Consider the following 23,778-nt stretch of genomic DNA (forward strand, 5'->3'; position numbering starts at 1 on the left):
TGCCTGTTAGACAGTCAATTTTTTTACACTATCATCGATTGAGGGTTTTTGTTGCAGTCAATATTTGCTGTTACTACCGGCCTCGGTGGCGTTGTGGTTAAGCCATCAGACATAAGGCTGGTAGGTGCAGGGTTCACAGCCCGGTACTGGTTCCCACCCAGAGCGAGTTTTAACGACTCAATGGGTAGGTCTAAGACCACTATACCCTCTTCTCCCTTTCACTAACCACTAACTCACTGTCCTGGACAGACAGCCCAGATAATTGAGGTGTGTGCCCAGGACAGTGTGCTTGAACTGTAATTGGATATAAGCATGAAAAAAAGTTGAAATGAAATGCTGTTACCAGGGGCCTAGCTTGGGATTTTCAGGTGGTACGCAGACTTTTTCGGCGATGGAATAAAATGCTATTGACATAGAGCATACACATGTACATGCATTTACATGATATAAAAAAAGCATTTGTAATATCAGGTGGTACGCAACTGCGTACCTGCGTATATGGAAGCTAGGTCCCTGGTTACTATTCATGTGATCCTGTATTTGTTTCCATCAATACCTAATAAGCTCTAAACTTCAAAGTAATACTAATATTATTGTCAGTGTGACATTTGTCAAAACACTGTAGTACAATGTATTTACATGGCCATGTATTTGGAAAACACATGCTACCAACTGAAAGAAGTTGCTCACATTCACTTAAAGGTTAACTTCATAATAAAACAGTGGTGTAGTAAGGTGCCAAAAAGTGTAGATGGCACACTTTTATATTTACACACTTTTACACTATTATAAAGCAAAATATCTGAAAGATGCCCCCCTTGCCCCCCACCCCGCTTCCTACGTCAGTGTAAAATGAAGTTAAATCCAGACAAAACAAGTTTTTTGCCAAGGTATAGTAAAATATTAGGAGATTACATTACATAATTATGTTTTCATTTCCAATAAAGGCTATTTTTATTCTATAAACAAATATTGAAAATAATGCAATAAAATTGCTTTGTGGCCAAAATGTAAAAGAACCAATCGACAGTCATAATTTTATTATATATTAATTTTCATTTTTTACAATCCAACCGGCAAACCTCCTCCAAAGTTCCCTAGCAATTCTGCCTCATGTCATTGCCCCCCCCCCCCCCCCCCCAAATGGATTTTTTGCATCCGCCACTGCCAAGTTTTAACTCTTGAACAGGGTTTTTCCCACTTCCTTCTGAATAATGATATAATTCATAGACTGTTTCATCAACTGCTGTATACGTGAATTCATCATCCATTAAAGGCTTCTGTAGGAGATATCACTGGCACTATAATTTGCGATATCTCCGCGCAGGAGATATCGCTTCTTATAATCTTGATTGGTCAAATTTGAATCACAAGACAATGTTTTGTTACGACACTGTGTTTGTTTCAGCGCTAAACTTACCATTAGTGATGTCACACCACTGCCGTTCTAGTTAACGAGTCCAGTCCAGTCGGGAAGCCTCGTAATTTCATACTTTTATCAACTTGTGCTGATAAATTATGATATCACAAGACACTCGGGGAGTATTCTCTATATACGGACAGGACTATAGCTCTGGGTGAGCAGTACATTTTGCCAAATCATCTTATTAAACTTTGAAAATTGCAGGAACCCAGTTATTTTTTAACAAAATATTAATTACATGAAATTATTTCGCCAAATTAAAATAAAACTCGTCAGTTGTAAAACGTCACATAATGGGTCTTAGTTAGGGTTAAGATCGTGCAGCACTTAGGTTAAGGAAAAGTAAAAACTTTTTACTCATTATTGGCAGTACAAAGTATGCAGTAAGATAAATTTAAACTAAATAGCTCATACTTCAGTGGCGGATCCAGAAAATTCATTTAGGGGGGCCCCAGTGACAAGAGGCGGAAATTAATATATAATAAAATTATAACTGTCACAAAAGTTAGGGGAGGGGGGGTGCCACTGCACTTCCTAACTCTATTATAAAGTTAACCTTTACTGTTTACAGTAATCTGTTTTTTCTGTCTACTCACAAAGCTTGCTTGTGGAATGTGACATTTTAAATTTTATATTGCACATGTTCAACCAGAATATATACATATATATATATAACATGCATGCATGCACACTTCATAGACTATTTCAGATTCATTTAACCTAGATTTGAACAACTCAACAAATTATTCAACTCCACTATTATTCAAATGAAAGTAAAAATACTCAAATTGATGTTAAGACTTTTAAATGAAAGTCTAAAGGCGACTCCACACAATACTAGTGCCGTGTTGGAGAATAGCTGATTATGACAAGACTTTTAAATGAAAGTCTAAAGGCGACTCCACACAATACTAGTGCCGTGTTGGAGAATAGCTGATTATGACAAGACTTTTAAATGAAAGTCTAAAGGCGACTCCACACAATACTAGTGCCGTGTTGGAGAATAGCTGATTATGACAAGACTTTTAAATGAAAGTCTAAAGGCGACTCCACACAATACTAGTGCCGTGTTGGAGAATAGCTGATTATGACAAGACATTACAATTTTGGGGTGGGACATAGTCCAGTGGTAAAGCACTCCAGAGCATCTAGATTATGGTAGCCCCACTCACATGGTTAGTGATATTCAATGTTGGGCTAGTAAATAACTACTATTGCCATGCCAGCAGGCTAGTGAAAAAAAAAGTTATTAAATGCTGCATTTAAGTCTATTTGGTAAATATGAATATCCTGCCCCAACCCCCACCCTACCCCCAATCTTAGTGTTTTTAATCTCCATCTCCCTCTTTAGGTAAAATATATGATTATTACTATTAGTAAAATTGTATTAAGTAAAGTAGGGCTAGTGAATTTTTAATTGTGGCTAGTCAATTTTTAAATCACTGATCCCATGGCTAGTGGATTTTGTAAAACTTCTAGAAGCTCTTCACTTGCCCATCTGTTTAGGATTGATCCCCACTGGTTGGCCCATTTGGCCTTTTCTCGTTCCAGCTTGTGCACCATTAATGGAAAAATGTAGCAGGGTTTCCTGTCTAAGATGATATATCAAAATTACCAAATGTTTGACATCCAATAGCTGATGATAAATAAATCAATGTGTTCAAGTGGTGTTTGTTAAGCAAAACAAACTTTAACATTACAATTTCATAGATTGCTATGCATTCAGGCTATTCTCGTACAAGATTTTCGTATCGTGTGGAGCTACCTTAAGAGAACTGAGAATAAAAGTAAAGGTTAATTTAAACCAGTCTCTCCCGAAGACATGACTTTCATTTCGTTCTTTTAATGTTTTAATTTTCACTCTGAAAATTCATTGGACCCGTATCACAATACATTTCGTACCACTTTCTTTTTTTCTAGTACTAATTGAGTGAAACCAACGTCTCTGTCTCAACCACTGCACTTTCTCAATGTTTCATTAATATACTATAAATAATTATACTAATTCATTGATTTATAAACACCAGGGCCTAGTTGTTCGAAACCTGGGTTAACTTAATCACTGATAAACACTAACTGCGAGTTAAATTCCGTAACCCAGGGTTGGCTAACCACTGGTTAGACATTTGTCCGCAGGTCAGATCTATTTTAACCCAGGTTTAGGGTATATTTAACTCATAGTTAGCACTAAACAATGTTCGAACAACACATTTTTCAATCGGTGATTAAATATTAACTCGGGGTTAGGCACTTAACTCAGGGTTAGCGCTAACCTAGGTTTCGAACAACCGGGCCCAGATGTTTATTCCAAACTGTGTTCTGGTGCAGGGGACATATTCCTAAAATATTTGAAGAAGCAAGAATGCTTTTCGTAACACATAAACCTTCTTCTTTAAAAAAAAAAAAAAAAACTACTTCATTGACTTATTAACACTAGGTGTTTATTCAAAACTCTGTTCTGATGTAGGCAACATATTCCTGAAAGATTCAAAGATGCAAGAAAACATCTGAGAACACCTTCCCATTTTTAAATCCCACTCTATTGACCAGGGCCCCGTTCCACGAAGCGATCTTAACCCTAAGATTACCGTAAGCGCATAGCTACCCCATGAACTTAAGTTGATTTTAGGGCTAAGATCGCTTTGTGGAACGGGGCCCAGGTGGCTCAAGGAGACTGGATTCTCAACCATTCGAAAACACACTATAATATAGAGAGTTCAAGACTTGTTTAACGTATATGGTAACTATTTAAGCATTATACAATTTTACTGTTTTATGACCTTGCTAAAAACAAAAACATATATGTTCACTAACATTGAAGATTAATACTAAATACAGAATATTGAGAACTCACAAAATTGGAATGTCAAATTTTAAAACAAAATCTGAACCATTATGAAATGAAATAATTCTTTATCAGAATGCAGCCAAAATTCAAGCTTAAATCTGTTTTGCTGCTAGCCATAACACAATTATATGCTTTGTTTTATTGTTATTATTTTTAGTAATTGGTTGAGGGTTTTTTTCATTTTAAATCAAATTTGGAATGGAATTTTCTGAACAGTGGAACAGTGAGATCATGGCCACTTTAAAAAGAAAGAATAATACAGGTAGTCTAAAAAAAAAGGTAAAATGTAATAACATAATTATAGAAAATTACTAAGTGGAGATTATTACAAATGGGAGTTTATTACAACTGGGACCAATTTCACAAAACATCGTAAGTTTACGTCTGCGACTAGCAGTTATACCGGTCATATATTTACAAAACATCGTAAGTTTATGTCTGCGACTAGCAGTTATACCGGTCATATATTTACAAGTACATGTATTTGGCATCTATTTCACGAAGAAAATTACATCATTACAGACAATGGAGCATTTTAAGGACAAAATGAAATGAAATATGTGTACTTCTAACTATATTTGTTGTACTATAATAGTAATAAGAATTGTGGTTTAGTCGTAGATTTACGTTTACATGCAAAACTAGGCTTACGATGTTTAGTGAAATTGGGCCCTGGAGTTTATTACAAACTAACATGTGTATACTTGATTTTATACGGGATATACGTACATGTATAATACATTGCTATATAACAACGTTATCACATTGGTCATGAGAAGATAATACTAACACAGAACACTGTGGGATGTCATCCAAGTTTAATTTTATAATGTGCTTCATGTCTATATGGATAATACACAATGGCCAGATAATTCAGTTGGAAGGTTGTCATAAAAATTAGTTTATGATGGATGTTGGAAGGTGTGTGTGTGTAGATAGAGGGTGGAGTGGGGGTAAAAAAGCAAGGATAACAACAAACTCTGCAGACTCCAGGTTTAATCTAATGAGTTGTAATAGATTTAAACTCCTGTAACACAGACTAAAAGAGTTGAAATCTAGACTATAGTTTAACAATGACATCCGAATCAACGGATTAGGATTTGTTTATTAGGTGAGCTTCATAATTCATTAGTTCGCACATCGACACAACACATACTATACAGAATACAACACTTGTGTTAATTTAAAAAGAAAGGAAAAAGATCTCCAAGAACTCTGCGGAATTGAATGTCTCACCTGCCATAAACATTTTCGACGCACTGTGAATAACTATACATACCACTTAAAAGTTTATGCAGTAATTTACTTGGGGTTTTTTTTTACCATGGACAGTACATATCATGGCCTTTGTAATGTACGTGGAAAATATGTTATTTACTGCGTGGAATATTATGACATCAGCTTCAGAAAGACATATGATGTCAACCGGGAATGGCGTCACTAACTTGAGAGTGTTGACGGTTTGGAAAGTAAATAGAAAACAGCTGTTCTTACCGGCAGGGCCGTGAATCACTTTATTGAAATGTAAGCATTGGTTTTATTAAGAAAACTATACCGTATCCAGGTGAGACCTGGGGAAATCAATTATTAGTATTTACAATTTAGGCCTACAGTGGTTTATTTTTATTTTTCGGTAGACTACATTTTTATACTAGTCTACGAGTTACTTTATAATTCTACTGTAGAAATATATTAATCATGATAAGCAATAAATGTAATTTCATTATTAAACAGCGAGTGTGTTATTCTATTCACTCAGAATTATTGGTAAACTGTGCTGTTGGGTGGTTTGACGGGGAGAGAAACCCGAAACGCTACTTGAAGATATTTAGAACCTCCTCATACCCCTAACCCCTAACACGTCACAGCCTTTGATGTACCAATCATGGGGCACTGGATGGAATGGGAGGGGGAATGGGGGGGGGGGAGGAAACAAAGTCCACAGATGGCGATCAACCAGCAGTTTCAGCCAAGCACTCTACCACAAACACCTGTCATGAATGGTGAGACAAGGCCTGTAACGTGGAGGTGGTCAGCAAAACAAGTTTAAAGTTTGGAGGCTATGTAAAAACAGAAAAAAAGAGGTGGATTGTAAAAACAGAAAAAGAACAAATGGGCAATGACAAGGGGTGAGAGAAGATAAAGCAAACTTGAGAAGGTTTTTTTTCTTACAGGTTTAAGTAGGAATATTTAACCTGACCAATAATGTTAAAAAAAAGAAAAAACCTTCATAATTATTATGAGATCATCCAACAGCCAATCAAAACTAAGGACACATCACCCAGAGGATGTATCAGGTTCTGTGATTGGGACATTTGGACAATCCCATTATATGAAGGGGCAATCGCTCCATGTCTGGGGCTACAAACAGTATTACAAAAGAAATAATTATTTGTATCAAACTATCAAACGAGGATTGCCACAAACTGCCAACGCAGACGTCCTGAAGACAAATGTCTAACAATCCTCTTCAGATTTTTGAAGAGTAATTAAAAACTACAACGATTTAACAAAACTTTCAGCTATAAATATTTACACTAGGAATATCTTTCTTAAAACTGCACCCACGGATCACTCTTATCGCCTTCACTTGTAGAACTGAAAAACAAAGAAAAGAAGAAGAAATATATAAAATACCAATAATATTAATAAAAGATAAAACAGTATTGTATAAAGCCAATACTAAAATAAATCCTGACCTAATGTATGATTCCAGCAATAAAATTAATATAGATGGTTTATGTTTAAATACCAATAATGAAACACATAGCTAAAGCCTTATCATAAAATTACAATAATAAATATACAGAACTTCACATACGTAGTTTTCGCTTCCTATTTATTGCACAAGTTTATTTTGTGAAAAAAATATATACCACGAGACAGCGTAACGGTTGAGTGGTATGTTCTTTCACAAAATAAATGAGTGCAATAAATAGGACGCGAAAACAGCGTATGTGAAGTTCTATATTTATTACATACCTTCTTTTATGTTTTACAAAAATGTTTTTTTTTAATTTAACGTCATAACAACACTTTGTTAAATCTATGATCAAAACTCCTTTCATGGATTTATTAACATTTAGAATCTTACTCTGCGGCAGCCTTGTGTAATGTTTCAAATACGATGGGACTTAATTTGTAAATCATATATAACGTTAGTAAATAAAAGGCGCTAACTGCAGTTAAAACAAAGAAGGGAATTCCCCATTTAAAAGTTCTGGTCCGTACAAAATAAATTTATTACACAGTTTCAAAATGTCTTTATCACTATAGTAAGATTGAATAGGTACATGTATGTAATAAAAGATAAAACAGTATTGTATAAAGCTAATACTAAAATAAATCCTGACCTACTGTACGATTCCAGTAATAAAATTAATACAGATGGTTTTTGTTTAAATACCAGTAATGAAAAAACACATTGCTTATCATAAAATTACAATGATAAAAGAAAAGATCAGTTGTAGAATACAGGTAATAAAGTATATTCTGGACTATTGTGAAATAACAAAACTTTAACATTGATAACCAACCAATACAAAAATACAGGTCCTACTATAAAAGAAAGTTAAGTTGGTTTTGTTTAACAACACCACTAGAGCACATTGATTAATAATGAATCATCGGCTATTGGAGGTCAAACATTTGGTAATTCTGACTCAGTCATCAGAGGAAATCCGCTACATTTTTTATTAGCAGCAAGGGATCTTTTATATGCACTTTCCCACAGACAGGAAAGCACATATCATGGCCTTTGACCAGTTGGAATGTGAAAAAAAACCAATCAGTTGAATGGGTCCACTGAGGTAGTTCGAGGTGTTAACTAAGTTATATCCCCCATCCCCACTATAAAATAATGCATCATATATCCAGCATTATTTTAGCATAACTGCAATGTATTTGAAATGATCTTCTTTCCATTCCAGCAAATATTTATTCAAACTGTTTTCTTTTTTACCAAATAACAAGTACAGTGAGACCACTCAAAAATAAACATTTTCATTAAAAATATTAGTACCAGACAGAATCTCTCTAATCTAGATACTCCTTAAAACCAGACTTTTAACTTCATTCCATAGGGGTCTGGTTTATGAAGTCCTACACACAACATATCACTCACCTTGCACTCATGAAGTCCCCCCATGGATCTAATACTTTGACGACATATCACTCACATTGCACTCGTGAAGCCCCCCATCACCTTGAACTCATGAAGTCTCCCATCACTCACCTTGCACTCGTGAAGTCCCCCATCACTCACCGTGAACTTGTGAAGTCCCCCATCACTCACCTTGAACTCGTGAAGTCTCCCATCACTCACCTTGCGCTCGTGAAGTTCCCCATCGCTCACCTTGCATTCGTGAAGTCCCCCCCCCCCCCCATCACTCATCTTGCACTCGTGAAGTATCCAATCACTCACCTTGCACCTTGCAAGTCCCCCTCCTCCATCACTCACCTTGCACTCGTGAAGTCACCCCATGGATCCGACGCTGTGACAGGTTGCACTGGTTTTATCGGCTGTACTGGAACACTGGGTGAAATTGGAATGTCCGTTCCACACAACAGATCTATATGGTTCCCTGAATTCTGACTGGCTGGGACACCAGGCACCAACACTGACGACAGGAGATCTACACTGTTCCCCGTGCTCTGGTTGGCTGGTTTTGAAATGTTACACTGTACGTTAAATATGTCGAAATCGTCTAATCCAGATTTGTCCTCCACCGTTTCGGATTTCTTCTCTGCCACAACAGGTTTCCTCTCTGGCGTAGTGTTGGTTGGAACTGCGATAGGTTGCTTTGCAGGTGAGGGTGGGGGGATTTTCACTCCCCCAGGGGGTGGAGGAATTAGACCAATCATTCCACCAGCTGAAGCTTTAGCTCGAGGTCTTGAACTGGAGCCTTCTTTACATTTTAAATTCTACAAAAACAGAAGCAGGGCCTCAAAAACAATCATCATTCAGATATTACAGACTGGAAGATGTTTGTGTACATGCATCAGAAGTTGGGAACCCATACATCTGAAACATGTGGGAACCTGTGTCTGCAAATTTGGGTGAGCATCCATCCATTCCACCCATCTATCCACCCAAAAATGACCCACTAACCCAAAAATCATCCATCCATCTATCCTAACTGATCTATCCATTCCATCCATCTATCCTAACTGATCCATCCATTCCACCCATCTATTCACCCAAAAATGACCCACTAACCCCAAAATCATCCATCCATCTATCCTTACTGATCCATCCATCCTAACTGATCCATCCATTCCATCCATCTATCCTAACTGATCCATCCATTCCATTCATCTATCCACCCAAAAATCACCCACCTACATTCATCTATCAACCAAAAACCACCAACAAAAAAAATAAAAATAAAAATAATATTAATAATTTTAAAAAAATATTAAAAAACCCCACCCACTCATAAATAAACAACCATCCATCAAGCTATCCACCCAAAACACACCAACCTACTCACCCACCCACCTATCCATCCATCAAGCCCTTCAAACACATTCATCTATTCATACACATACATCTGCATTGATTAAACGTAATTCACAAGAATACCAAAATATTGTTACTAGGACTGGGCTTCTAGAATTTTTACAAAATCCACTAGACATGGGATCAGTGATTTTTTTTTTTTTACTAGCCACAATTAAAAATTCACTAGACCTACTTTACTTAATTCAATTTTATTCATAGTAATAATCCGATATGTTACCTATAGAGATTAAAAACACTAAGATTACGGGGTAGGGGTGTGGACAGGATATTCAAATTTACAAAATATATTTAAATGCAGTATTTGACAACTTTTTTTTCACTAGCCATCGGGCATGGTAATGGTATTTATTTACTAGCCCAACACTGAATATCACTAGCCATGGGAGTGGGGCTACCATAATCTAGAAGACCTGCAGGATAACTAAATTTGTAACAGAAAAAGGTTCGGCAGCATTAAAACCGAGTAATAAAGAATACAACTCACACCAATGTTCAGCTTTATCGTTTGACCTTCTTTGAAGCCCAGGTCGAGTTTCGGAGCATTCTGTAATTCCTTAACACTGTTGGCTTCATCCGCTTCTTGCTTCAACCACCTTTTAACAGAACAGTGATAATGTGTCAGTCATACCTCTCAAATACAATTCTTGCTAACCAAAAATGAACAAGAAGAAATTTGTTGCTATTTTAAAATTTTAACCCATTTTTCGTGTAATTTTATTTCATTACTGTTTTTTTCTACTTCAAAAAATTTCTCATTCTTTTAAAAGGACTGTCCTGAGTTTGCAGCCACTGTAAGATGTTTGTGATAACAGAGCCTTGTTGGCATCTACTATTTCATACTAAACAGATTTTCTTGTTTAGAATACCAGTGTCTGTATATTGAATGTGTTTACGGTCGTATACTAATGTTTGTAGCACTCAGTTTTTACTTATTGGGAGGTAAAATCCGGTTTGGGCTACTACAAGCATTAGGACAACAACAAACATCTTGTAAATACAGACACCGATATTTGAAATAAGAAAATGTATTTAATTTGTATGTTATGTCATCGAAAAGGCTCTACTGGTCGGAAACATTTAAAAACCTTTTAATGTTTCAAGTTTGCCATTATTTGCCTGATCCAATGATGTTAATCACAACTAAATCTCTATGACATGAGACATAAGAATTGTTTGTAATTTTTTGTGAATTTAGTTATGTATAACAGTTTTTAACTTCCTTTTCATAACCTCTTTTACTTCTAGTCAACTTGAAGTAATGACTTTATTTTCTGAAGTTTACTGAAGGAAGGAAGGAAATGTTTTATTAAACGACGCACTCAATACATTTTATTTACGGTTATATGGCATCGGACATATGGTTAAGGATCACACAGATAATGAGAGAGAAAACCCGCTGTCGCTACTTCATGGGCTACTCTTTCAATTAGCAGCAAGGGATCTTTTATATGCACCATCCCACAGACAGGGTGGCACACACCACGGCCTCTGATATACCAGTCGTGGTGCACTGGCTGGAGCAAGAAACAGTCCAATGGGCCCACCGACGGGAATCGATCCCAGACTGACAGTGCATCAAGTGAGCAGTTTACCACCCATTTTAACTGAAGGATAACATTCAGAATTCTAGCGAAATCATCCAATCAAATAAACTAAATTATTTAACAGCGGAAAGTAGGTAATTTTATACAGTGAAACCTGTCTAAACCAGACCCTGGACAAAACGGAATCCTGTCAAAACCAGCCACGTTTCATGTTCTCAATTTTTCTGAATTCTAAAACAATACCATCTAAAGATGGAACCCGTCTAAATTGGATAAATGTTATGTCCCCAGCATGAGCCAGCTTTCACTGTTTTAGGGATCAGTGGCATATTTTAAGGCCCCAGTACATGAAGTTTGTTCTGTTTAACGACACCACTAGAGCACACTGATTTATTAATTATCGGCTATTGGATGTTAACCATACGGTCATTTTGACACAGTCAGAGAGGAAACCCGCTACAGTTGTCCATTAGTAGCAAGGGATCTTTTATATACATAATCCACAGACAGGATAGCACATACCACAGCCTTTGATATACGTCATGGTGCACTTGCTGAAATAAGAAATAGCCCAATGGGCCCACTGACGAGGGGTAATGTTTTATTTAACGACGCACTCAACAGAGTTTATTTATGATTATATGGCATCAGACATATGATTAAGGACCACACAGATATTGAGAGAGGAAACCTGCTGTCACCACTTCATGGGTTACTCTTTTTGATTAGCAGCATGGTATCTTTTATATGCACCATCCCATAGAAAGAACAACACATACCACGGCCTATAATATACTAGTCGCAGTGCACTGGCTGGAACAAGAAATAATCCAGTGGGCCCACCGACAAGGATCGATCCTAGACCGACCGCAGAGCAGGCGAGCGCTTTACCACTGGGCTACGTCCTGCCCCACCCCAATACATGTAACTGCCTGTAACGTACTTACTTGAAATGGTCTTGTATGGAAACATTCAGATCAAATGAATCTGCACGGTCTACGAATCCTATGCCAATAAATGCACTGCGACCTAGAGTACGAAAAAAAACTATTAAAAAATGTTTTAAATCAACATACATATTTACATGTACAGTCCTTCCTATCATCCTACAAAAATGTTTTTTGTTAATAATTTCAGTTTGGTTTGACATAAGAAGAAAAGAAAAGGTTTTTTGAAATTAACACAAAATTACTATTTTTGTGTGTACATGTACAATAAGTTAAAAAATAATCTGCTGAGAAATAGATAACTTGTAGTAAATTTCATAGCAAAAATAAAGGGCGTTTCCTGTGGAATGAACTATAGATAATACGAATGGGGGCCATTTCATTACGGGTACACCTCATTTTTCATTTTCATTAGATTTACTGCAAATAATTTTAAACTAAAAGGTTATCTAGTCAGCGAGCTTTTCAAATCTTCCCCAGTTACTACTGCAAATATATTAGCTCTGGCATTCACCAAATTTGTCAGCTAAGAATTTTAGAAACAATCAGCGTTCATCTATTTTAAACTGGCAAAATAATTTCATGTAATAATTGATATTTTACTAGAAAATAACTGGATTTCTGCTATTTTTTAAATTTAATAGATAATTTGAAGAAACTTTCTGCTCACCCAGAGCTAGCAGCCAGTCGTGTGTTTTGTTTAATGACACCACTAGAGCACATTGATTTATTAATCATCAGCTATTGAATGTCAAACATTTAATAATTTTTACATAGTCTTACAGGGGAAACCTGCTACATTTTACCATTAGCAGCAAGGGATCTTTTATATGTACCATCCCATAGACAGGATAGCACACACCACGGCCTTTCATATACCAGTCGTGGTGCACTGGCTGGAACGAGAAATAGCCCAATGGGCCCACCGACAGGGATCGATCCCAAACTGACTGTGCATCAAGCAAGCACTTTACCACTGGGTTACGTCACTCCCCTAATGGCAGTTTAGAACTTGTAGACAATAAAGTAAATACTCCATAAGTGTTTCTGACAGAAAGACATTTTTGGGTATGGCACTATGGACATGGGCGGATCCAGGAAATATTTTTAGGGGGGGACCAAAAAAGAAGGGCACATTGACTCGTCAAAAGGGCACCTTACTACAAGTTTTGATATTTACAATTAATATGAATTCCTACAGTTCTACGTCATAATATACTAGCAATAATGAAGTAAATTGGCGTCACTCGCGTTAGAACCTCAATGGGGCCCCATTGAGACTCAATAACACAGACACATATCTGCAAGCTTGCGCATGTACACGAAAATCTTGATTTCATTTATCTACAATATAGTTATTGTTTACTTAAAAAAAAAAAAAATCTACAAACAAAAAGGGCACTTGGACATTTTGAGGGCACTTGAACAATTTTGGGGGGGGGGACGCGTCCCCCTGGTCCCCCCCCCCTTGGATCCGCCCATGATGGAATTGAATGAAACCAGTCAGCCAGGCCTCCCCCAGAAAGAAAATGGGTTAAGTTCAGGGTTGGGGTTAAGAAAATTATACAGTAATGATAAGAGTAATTAATTTTGTCAAAAGGTCAACTTAAAAAAAACAATTGGCAAAAACATTTGGGTATGGCGCCATACCCATTTTACCCTCTGGCAGAAACCCTGCATAATGATAAAAATGCACGACTGATTGTCGTCGCAAATTTCAAGGACTGACCACAACACATCTAACAAATAGGAACCATGATGGACAGTGATAAATATAACTCTGACCTGGAAGTCGACTGTTTAGTCAGATCATAAAGAATACCCCGATACTCACCATTTTCATCTTTTATTCTGAGGACGAAATACCGACTGGAATCCAAGACGGGCTCAACAGCGGCGCAGGGGTACGATTCCACGGGACAGTTGGCAAACAGTTCACCTGGAAAACATTGTGCAGGGCTCAAATGTGAGAATTTGTTACCCAGGGCTTCTACAATTTTTATAAAATTCACTAGCTATGGGATCAGTAAAAAAAACATTTACTAGCCAGGATATTCATATTTACAAAATGGACTTAAATGCAGCATTTGACCACTTTTTTTTCCACAAGCTGTCAGGCATGATAATATTAGTTATTTACAGCCCAACATAGAATATCACTAGCCACGGTAGTGGGGCTACCACAATCTAGTAGCTCTGGAACTTACCTATAGCAAAGCCGGAGTACTCTGATGGTAAGATAGTTTCTTTTGTTTAACGACACCACTAGAGCACATTGATTATTAATCATCAGCTATTGGATGTCAAACATTTAGTAATTCAGGCATATAGTCTTAGAAAAGAAACCTGCTACATTTGTTCATTAGTAGCAAGGGATCTTTTATATGCACCATCCCACAGACAGGATAGCACATATCACAGCCTTTAATATACCAGGCGTGGTGCACAGGCTGGAACGAGAAATAGCCCAATGGGCCCACCGACGGGGATTGATCAAAAACTGACCGCACATCAAGCGAGTGCTTTACCACTGGGCTATATCCTGCCCCTCTGACAGTAAGAGAGCTAGATGGACATCTGGACAGTTATCAATTTTCTTTTATCAGGGAGCTAAAAAAATTATCGATGCAAAGGTATTAACGTCAAACATAGGATTGTTGTTGTATTATAGCGGGAATCTTTGACTACTATTTGGTAGGCAGCGATTGTGCAGAATGTAAAGTAAAGTTTGTTTTATTTAACGACGCCACTAGAGCACATTGATTTTTTATCTTACCATCGGCTATTGGACGTCAAACATATGGTCGTTCTGACACTGTTTTTTAGAGGAAACCCGCTGTCACACATTGGCTACTCTTTTATGACAGGCAGCAAGGGATCTTTTATTTGCGCTTCCCATAGGCAGGATAGCACAAACCATGGCCCTTGTTGAACCAGTTATGGATCACTGGTCTGTGCAAGTGGTTTACACCTACCCACTGAGCCTTGCGGAGCACTCACTCAGGGTTTGGAGTCAGTATCTGGATTAAAAATCCCACGCCTGAACTGGGACCCGAACCCAGTAGCTACCAGCCTGTAGACTGATGGCCTAACCACGACGCCACCGAGGCCGGTGCGCAGAATGTATACATATAGATTGGTCTCTGATGGTAAGAAAGCCTTGATATCTGTCCAAATGTCTGTCTTGTTCTCTTAACATCAGAGTACTCGGGCTAACTATAGCACTGCAGTTTTGAAAGGCCGAAATACTTACATACAGCAACAAATAAAGACATAATTAAAAGACCACTAATTACTACTTCCACTGATAGTAGTAATCGGTAAGGAACAAATAAAGACATAATTAAAAGACCACTAATTACTACTTCCACTGATAGTAGTAATCGGTAAGGAACAAATAAAGACATAATTAAAAGACCACTAATTACTACTTCCACTGATAGTAGTAATCGGTAAGGAACAAATAAAGACATAATTAAAAGACCACTAATTACTACTTCCACTGATAGTAGTAATCGGTAAGGAACAAATAAAGACATAATTAAAAGACCACTAATTACTACTTCCACTGATAGTAGTACCACTAATTACTACTTCCACTGATAGTAGTAATCGGTAAGGAACAAATAAAGACATAATTAAAAGACCACTAATTACTACTTCCACTGATAGTAGTAATCGGTAAGGAACAAATAAAGACATAATTAAAAGACCACTAATTACTACTTCCACTGATAGTAGTAATCGGTAAGGAACAAATAAAGACATAATTAAAAGACCACTAATTACTACTTCCACTGATAGTAGTAATCGGTAAGGAACAAATAAAGACATAATTAAAAGACCACTAATTACTACTTCCACTGATAGTAGTAATCGGTAAGGAACAAATAAAGACATAATTAAAAGACCACTAATTACTACTTCCACTGATAGTAGTAATCGGTAAGGAACAAATAAAGACATAATTAAAAGACCACTAATTACTACTTCCACTGATAGTAGTAATCGGTAAGGAACAAATAAAGACATAATTAAAAGACCACTAATTACTACTTCCACTGATAGTAGTAATCGGTAAGGAACAAATAAAGACATAATTAAAAGACCACTAATTACTACTTCCACTGATAGTAGTAATCGGTAAGGAACAAATAAAGACATAATTAAAAGACCACTAATTACTACTTCCACTGATAGTAGTAATCGGTAAGGAACAAATAAAGACATAATTAAAAGACCACTAATTACTACTTCCACTGATAGTAGTAATCGGTAAGGAACAAATAAAGACATAATTAAAAGACCACTAATTACTACTTCCACTGATAGTAGTAATCGGTAAGGAACAAATAAAGACATAATTAAAAGACCACTAATTACTACTTCCACTGATAGTAGTAATCGGTAAGGAACAAATAAAGACATAATTAAAAGACCACTAATTACTACTTCCACTGATAGTAGTAATCGGTAAGGAACAAATAAAGACATAATTAAAAGACCACTAATTACTACTTCCACTGATAGTAGTAATCGGTAAGGAACAAATAAAGACATAATTAAAAGACCACTAATTACTACTTCCACTGATAGTAGTAATCGGTAAGGAACAAATAAAGACATAATTAAAAGACCACTAATTACTACTTCCACTGATAGTAGTAATCGGTAAGGAACAAATAAAGACATAATTAAAAGACCACTAATTACTACTTCCACTGATAGTAGTAATCGGTAAGGAACAAATAAAGACATAATTAAAAGACCACTAATTACTACTTCCACTGATAGTAGTAATCGGTAAGGAACAAATAAAGACATAATTAAAAGACCACTAATTACTACTTCCACTGATAGTAGTAATCGGTAAGGAACAAATAAAGACATAATTAAAAGACCACTAATTACTACTTCCACTGATAGTAGTAATCGGTAAGGAACAAATAAAGACATAATAATAAAAGACCACTAATTACTACTTCCACTGATAGTAGTAATCGGTAAGGAACAAATAAAGACATAATTAAAAGACCACTAATTACTACTTCCACTGATAGTAGTAATCGGTAAGGAACAAATAAAGACATAATTAAAAGACCACTAATTACTACTTCCACTGATAGTAGTAATCGGTAAGGAACAAATAAAGACATAATTAAAAGACCACTAATTACTACTTCCACTGATAGTAGTAATCGGTAAGGAACAAATAAAGACATAATTAAAAGACCACTAATTACTACTTCCACTGATAGTAGTAATCGGTAAGGAACAAATAAAGACATAATTAAAAGACCACTAATTACTACTTCCACTGATAGTAGTAATCGGTAAGGAACAAATAAAGACATAATTAAAAGACCACTAATTACTACTTCCACTGATAGTAGTAATCGGTAAGGAACAAATAAAGACATAATTAAAAGACCACTAATTACTACTTCCACTGATAGTAGTAATCGGTAAGGAACAAATAAAGACATAATTAAAAGACCACTAATTACTACTTCCACTGATAGTAGTAATCGGTAAGGAACAAATAAAGACATAATTAAAAGACCACTAATTACTACTTCCACTGATAGTAGTAATCGGTAAGGAACAAATAAAGACATAATTAAAAGACCACTAATTACTACTTCCACTGATAGTAGTAATCGGTAAGGAACAAATAAAGACATAATTAAAAGACCACTAATTACTACTTCCACTGATAGTAGTAATCGGTAAGGAACAAATAAAGACATAATTAAAAGACCACTAATTACTACTTCCACTGATAGTAGTAATCGGTAAGGAACAAATAAAGACATAATTAAAAGACCACTAATTACTACTTCCACTGATAGTAGTAATCGGTAAGGAACAAATAAAGACATAATTAAAAGACCACTAATTACTACTTCCACTGATAGTAGTAATCGGTAAGGAACAAATAAAGACATAATTAAAAGACCACTAATTACTACTTCCACTGATAGTAGTAATCGGTAAGGAACAAATAAAGACATAATTAAAAGACCACTAATTACTACTTCCACTGATAGTAGTAATCGGTAAGGAACAAATAAAGACATAATTAAAAGACCACTAATTACTACTTCCACTGATAGTAGTAATCGGTAAGGAACAAATAAAGACATAATTAAAAGACCACTAATTACTACTTCCACTGATAGTAGTAATCGGTAAGGAACAAATAAAGACATAATTAAAAGACCACTAATTACTACTTCCACTGATAGTAGTAATCGGTAAGGAACAAATAAAGACATAATTAAAAGACCACTAATTACTACTTCCACTGATAGTAGTAATCGGTAAGGAACAAATAAAGACATAATTAAAAGACCACTAATTACTACTTCCACTGATAGTAGTAATCGGTAAGGAACAAATAAAGACATAATTAAAAGACCACTAATTACTACTTCCACTGATAGTAGTAATCGGTAAGGAACAAATAAAGACATAATTAAAAGACCACTAATTACTACTTCCACTGATAGTAGTAATCGGTAAGGAACAAATAAAGACATAATTAAAAGACCACTAATTACTACTTCCACTGATAGTAGTAATCGGTAAGGAACAAATAAAGACATAATTAAAAGACCACTAATTACTACTTCCACTGATAGTAGTAATCGGTAAGGAACAAATAAAGACATAATTAAAAGACCACTAATTACTACTTCCACTGATAGTAGTAATCGGTAAGGAACAAATAAAGACATAATTAAAAGACCACTAATTACTACTTCCACTGATAGTAGTAATCGGTAAGGAACAAATAAAGACATAATTAAAAGACCACTAATTACTACTTCCACTGATAGTAGTAATCGGTAAGGAACAAATAAAGACATAATTAAAAGACCACTAATTACTACTTCCACTGATAGTAGTAATCGGTAAGGAACAAATAAAGACATAATTAAAAGACCACTAATTACTACTTCCACTGATAGTAGTAATCGGTAAGGAACAAATAAAGACATAATTAAAAGACCACTAATTACTACTTCCACTGATAGTAGTAATCGGTAAGGAACAAATAAAGACATAATTAAAAGACCACTAATTACTACTTCCACTGATAGTAGTAATCGGTAAGGAACAAATAAAGACATAATTAAAAGACCACTAATTACTACTTCCACTGATAGTAGTAATCGGTAAGGAACAAATAAAGACATAATTAAAAGACCACTAATTACTACTTCCACTGATAGTAGTAATCGGTAAGGAACAAATAAAGACATAATTAAAAGACCACTAATTACTACTTCCACTGATAGTAGTAATCGGTAAGGAACAAATAAAGACATAATTAAAAGACCACTAATTACTACTTCCACTGATAGTAGTAATCGGTAAGGAACAAATAAAGACATAATTAAAAGACCACTAATTACTACTTCCACTGATAGTAGTAATCGGTAAGGAACAAATAAAGACATAATTAAAAGACCACTAATTACTACTTCCACTGATAGTAGTAATCGGTAAGGAACAAATAAAGACATAATTAAAAGACCACTAATTACTACTTCCACTGATAGTAGTAATCGGTAAGGAACAAATAAAGACATAATTAAAAGACCACTAATTACTACTTCCACTGATAGTAGTAATCGGTAAGGAACAAATAAAGACATAATTAAAAGACCACTAATTACTACTTCCACTGATAGTAGTAATCGGTAAGGAACAAATAAAGACATAATTAAAAGACCACTAATTACTACTTCCACTGATAGTAGTAATCGGTAAGGAACAAATAAAGACATAATTAAAAGACCACTAATTACTACTTCCACTGATAGTAGTAATCGGTAAGGAACAAATAAAGACATAATTAAAAGACCACTAATTACTACTTCCACTGATAGTAGTAATCGGTAAGGAACAAATAAAGACATAATTAAAAGACCACTAATTACTACTTCCACTGATAGTAGTAATCGGTAAGGAACAAATAAAGACATAATTAAAAGACCACTAATTACTACTTCCACTGATAGTAGTAATCGGTAAGGAACAAATAAAGACATAATTAAAAGACCACTAATTACTACTTCCACTGATAGTAGTAATCGGTAAGGAACAAATAAAGACATAATTAAAAGACCACTAATTACTACTTCCACTGATAGTAGTAATCGGTAAGGAACAAATAAAGACATAATTAAAAGACCACTAATTACTACTTCCACTGATAGTAGTAATCGGTAAGGAACAAATAAAGACATAATTAAAAGACCACTAATTACTACTTCCACTGATAGTAGTAATCGGTAAGGAACAAATAAAGACATAATTAAAAGACCACTAATTACTACTTCCACTGATAGTAGTAATCGGTAAGGAACAAATAAAGACATAATTAAAAGACCACTAATTACTACTTCCACTGATAGTAGTAATCGGTAAGGAACAAATAAAGACATAATTAAAAGACCACTAATTACTACTTCCACTGATAGTAGTAATCGGTAAGGAACAAATAAAGACATAATTAAAAGACCACTAATTACTACTTCCACTGATAGTAGTAATCGGTAAGGAACAAATAAAGACATAATTAAAAGACCACTAATTACTACTTCCACTGATAGTAGTAATCGGTAAGGAACAAATAAAGACATAATTAAAAGACCACTAATTACTACTTCCACTGATAGTAATAATCGGTAAGGAAGGAAATAGTTTATTTAACGACGCACTCAACACAGTTTTATTTACGGTTATACGGAGTCAGACATATGGTTAAGGACCACACAGATATTGAAAGAGGAAACCAGGTGTCGCCACTTCATGGGCTACTCTTTTTCGCTTAGCAGCAAGGGATATTTTATATGCACCATCCCACAGACAGGAACGAGAAATAGCCCAATGGGCCCACCGACCATTGTGCAGCAGGCGAGCGCTTAACCACTGGACCATGTCCAGCCCCTGACCTATGGCAATTTTTATCACAGCTCTGGCAACTGTCTTCACTGTTGCCTATAAGTCCAAATTATATATATATATATATATATATATATATATATATATATATATATATATATATATATATATATATATATATATATATATATATACATACATACATACATACATACATACATACATATATATATATATATTTACATATATATACACACATACATACATACATAAATATATATATATATATATAGTTTATTTTGTTTAATTACACCACTGGAGCACATTGATTAATCATCAGCTACTAGATGTCACACATTTGGTAATTCTGACACAGTCCTAATGCAGCAAGGGATCTTTTATATATGCACTTTCTAAGACAGGAAAGCATATACCACAGCCTTTGACTAGTTGTGGTGCACTGGTTGGAACGAGAAAACTCCAATCAGTTGAATGGATCCACCGAGGTGGTTTGATCCTGCGACACAAGCACCTCAAGCGAGCATTCAACCGACTGAGTTAAATCCCGCCCTGAATCCTGAGGCCAAAAATAATAATATGTGTGTTTCAGGTTTCATCTCTGGAAAAAATAGGTAGGAACTTTTTCTCTTTTTTTCTTTTTTTTTAAAACCATGTTCTTGACATACTGCATATAACCTGTCTGCAAAAATCGCGGTAGATATTGTGGGTTTTTTAGTTTTTTTGGTAGTCAAAATCTTTTAGGGTCGCAGTGTAAAATTAGGGTCGGTCGGGAAACCGGAAACACTAAAAAAAAAATTTTAAGCCTGATTATGTCAAAGAAGAATATATATCATTCTTATACAATAGGAATTGTAAAAGCATATGTCTGATAACCTCTGAAAATTACAAAACGTGGTAGCTTAATAACAGTGGTTGTCAATAACACAGACTTTGGTTTCAGACTACCTGAAGTTTTGTCTTCCAACTTGATCATCAAATCCTTTCCTTTAGAAACAATTCGCATTCGCCCCGTCCAGTCCGGGTTGTCCAGTTTCCAATCAGCAGCTCTGAACACAAAGCAAAATAAAAGTATAATAATTACCTTGATTACAAAATTAAATTTATTTTTTAAAAACCCCACATCATTTCATAGAATCATACACAAGTACATGGAAGAATTCATAGCATTACTTTAATTTAGGTACACTTTTCATATTCATTTAAAACAAACTTTTCTAAGTACAATATTTCACAATCTGTTTGTTAGGGAACAACAAATTTACACAAACCACCACTCGGTTATACAGTGAATTGCTACATAACTTAGTTGACTGCTAATAGTGAGTGCTTATATATCATACTATAAATGTAAAAATATTCACTTGGTAGCTGCATTCTATTGCAGGGTTTCTAGAATTTTTATTAAATCCACTAGCCATGGGATCAGTAATTTTAAGAATTTACTAGACACGATTAAAAATTCACTTGCCCTACTTTACTTTAATACAATTTTACTGATAACTAGTAATAATTGGATATGTCACCTAAAGAGGGAGATAGAGCTTTAAAACCCTTAGATTTGGGGGTGGGGTGGGTGGGGGGTGGGAGTAAATATTCATATGTACAAAACAGACTTAAATGCAGCATTTGACAACTTTTTTTTTCACTAGCCGTCGGGCATGGCAATAGTAGTTATTTACTAGCCCAACACTGAATACCACTAGCCATGGGAGTGGAGCTACCATAATCTAGAAGCTCTGTATATAGTAAAGAAAAAACCCTCATCATAACCTGATATCCACTCATCCCTATCTATCTATCGATATAAAGTTTACAGTGGGGGGGGGGGGGGGGGTTGGCATCCATCCACCTTGATGAAGTATATACCTGTATGTCCATGAGTCGCATAAAAATGTCATTTACAAAGTCAGAAAAGAAATGCCTTTAATTTGAATAAATGATTAATGACAATAACTTACGACCCTCCCCTTTTCCTGTACAAATATACTGGACTTCATTTTACATTAATATAAATAGAACGCGTCTCAACTTTTGTCAAAATACAAATTATGATTTCTGATTCAAACCTGTAACCCCTGTTTGATGGTCTTGGTGGTATTTTAAACACAAATACTTCGTTTTTGACGCAGATAACACGTTCACATTCATTATCGGCCATGTTGATAAACGTAACACTTAAACACGCTACGCCACAACCAAACTCACACCAGTCTATTTCAATGTCATCATATCGATCTACTTTCCGTACAACTTGCACGCACTTGTCCGTAATTAATTCGTATACGTATTCGTATACATAGTATATAAGGCACAAATTTCATTTGTCCACAATCCGTGCATGTATACATATAATATGTAACAATATACTATACTATTTTTAACATTCACTTTATGCATAGAGTGAATGTTATGTACTGAAGATTATGCATAATTACGGATTACGAATTCGTATATATACGCATACGGTTACGTATTACGCACAAATGGAATTTGTGGAAAATGCCTATAGATTATATCACTATACACAGATGTATATGCACACGGAGACGCATAAA

At 35.4% G+C, this 23,778-nt stretch overlaps 1 protein-coding gene across 1 annotated transcript; it reads right to left on the reverse strand.

Moving 5' to 3' along the window:
• Window positions 1–4,826: 4,826 nt before the first annotated feature.
• LOC121390565 (adaptin ear-binding coat-associated protein 1-like) lies at window positions 4,827–23,407 on the reverse strand. Its single transcript, XM_041522408.1, has 7 exons — window positions 23,290–23,407; window positions 22,169–22,269; window positions 14,121–14,225; window positions 12,287–12,368; window positions 10,280–10,388; window positions 8,731–9,194; window positions 4,827–6,869 (listed from the first exon to the last, which is right to left on the reverse strand). Exons 1-7 carry the CDS (start codon window positions 23,379–23,381, stop codon window positions 6,824–6,826), a joined length of 999 nt encoding a protein of 332 aa, XP_041378342.1. The 5' UTR covers window positions 23,382–23,407; the 3' UTR covers window positions 4,827–6,823.
• Between the last annotated feature and the right edge of the window lie 371 nt (window positions 23,408–23,778).

The sequence above is a fragment of the Gigantopelta aegis genome, chromosome 15, assembly GCF_016097555.1.
Source record: "Gigantopelta aegis isolate Gae_Host chromosome 15, Gae_host_genome, whole genome shotgun sequence".
Classification (NCBI taxonomy): Eukaryota; Metazoa; Mollusca; class Gastropoda; order Neomphalida; family Peltospiridae; genus Gigantopelta; species Gigantopelta aegis.

Bases quoted from the DNA above. Each gene is read 5' to 3' on its own strand.
- LOC121390565 (XM_041522408.1), bottom strand. From the start codon at position 23,381: ATGGCCGATAATGAATGTGAACGTGTTATCTGCGTCAAAAACGAAGTA. The intron at 9,195-10,279 runs GTGAGTTGTATT...CTGTTTTTGTAG, and splicing joins CGATAAAGCTGAACATTGGT to AATTTAAAATGTAAAGAAGG. The intron at 6,870-8,730 runs GTGAGTGATGGA...TTTGTTTTTCAG, and splicing joins GGTGACTTCACGAGTGCAAG to TTCTACAAGTGAAGGCGATA.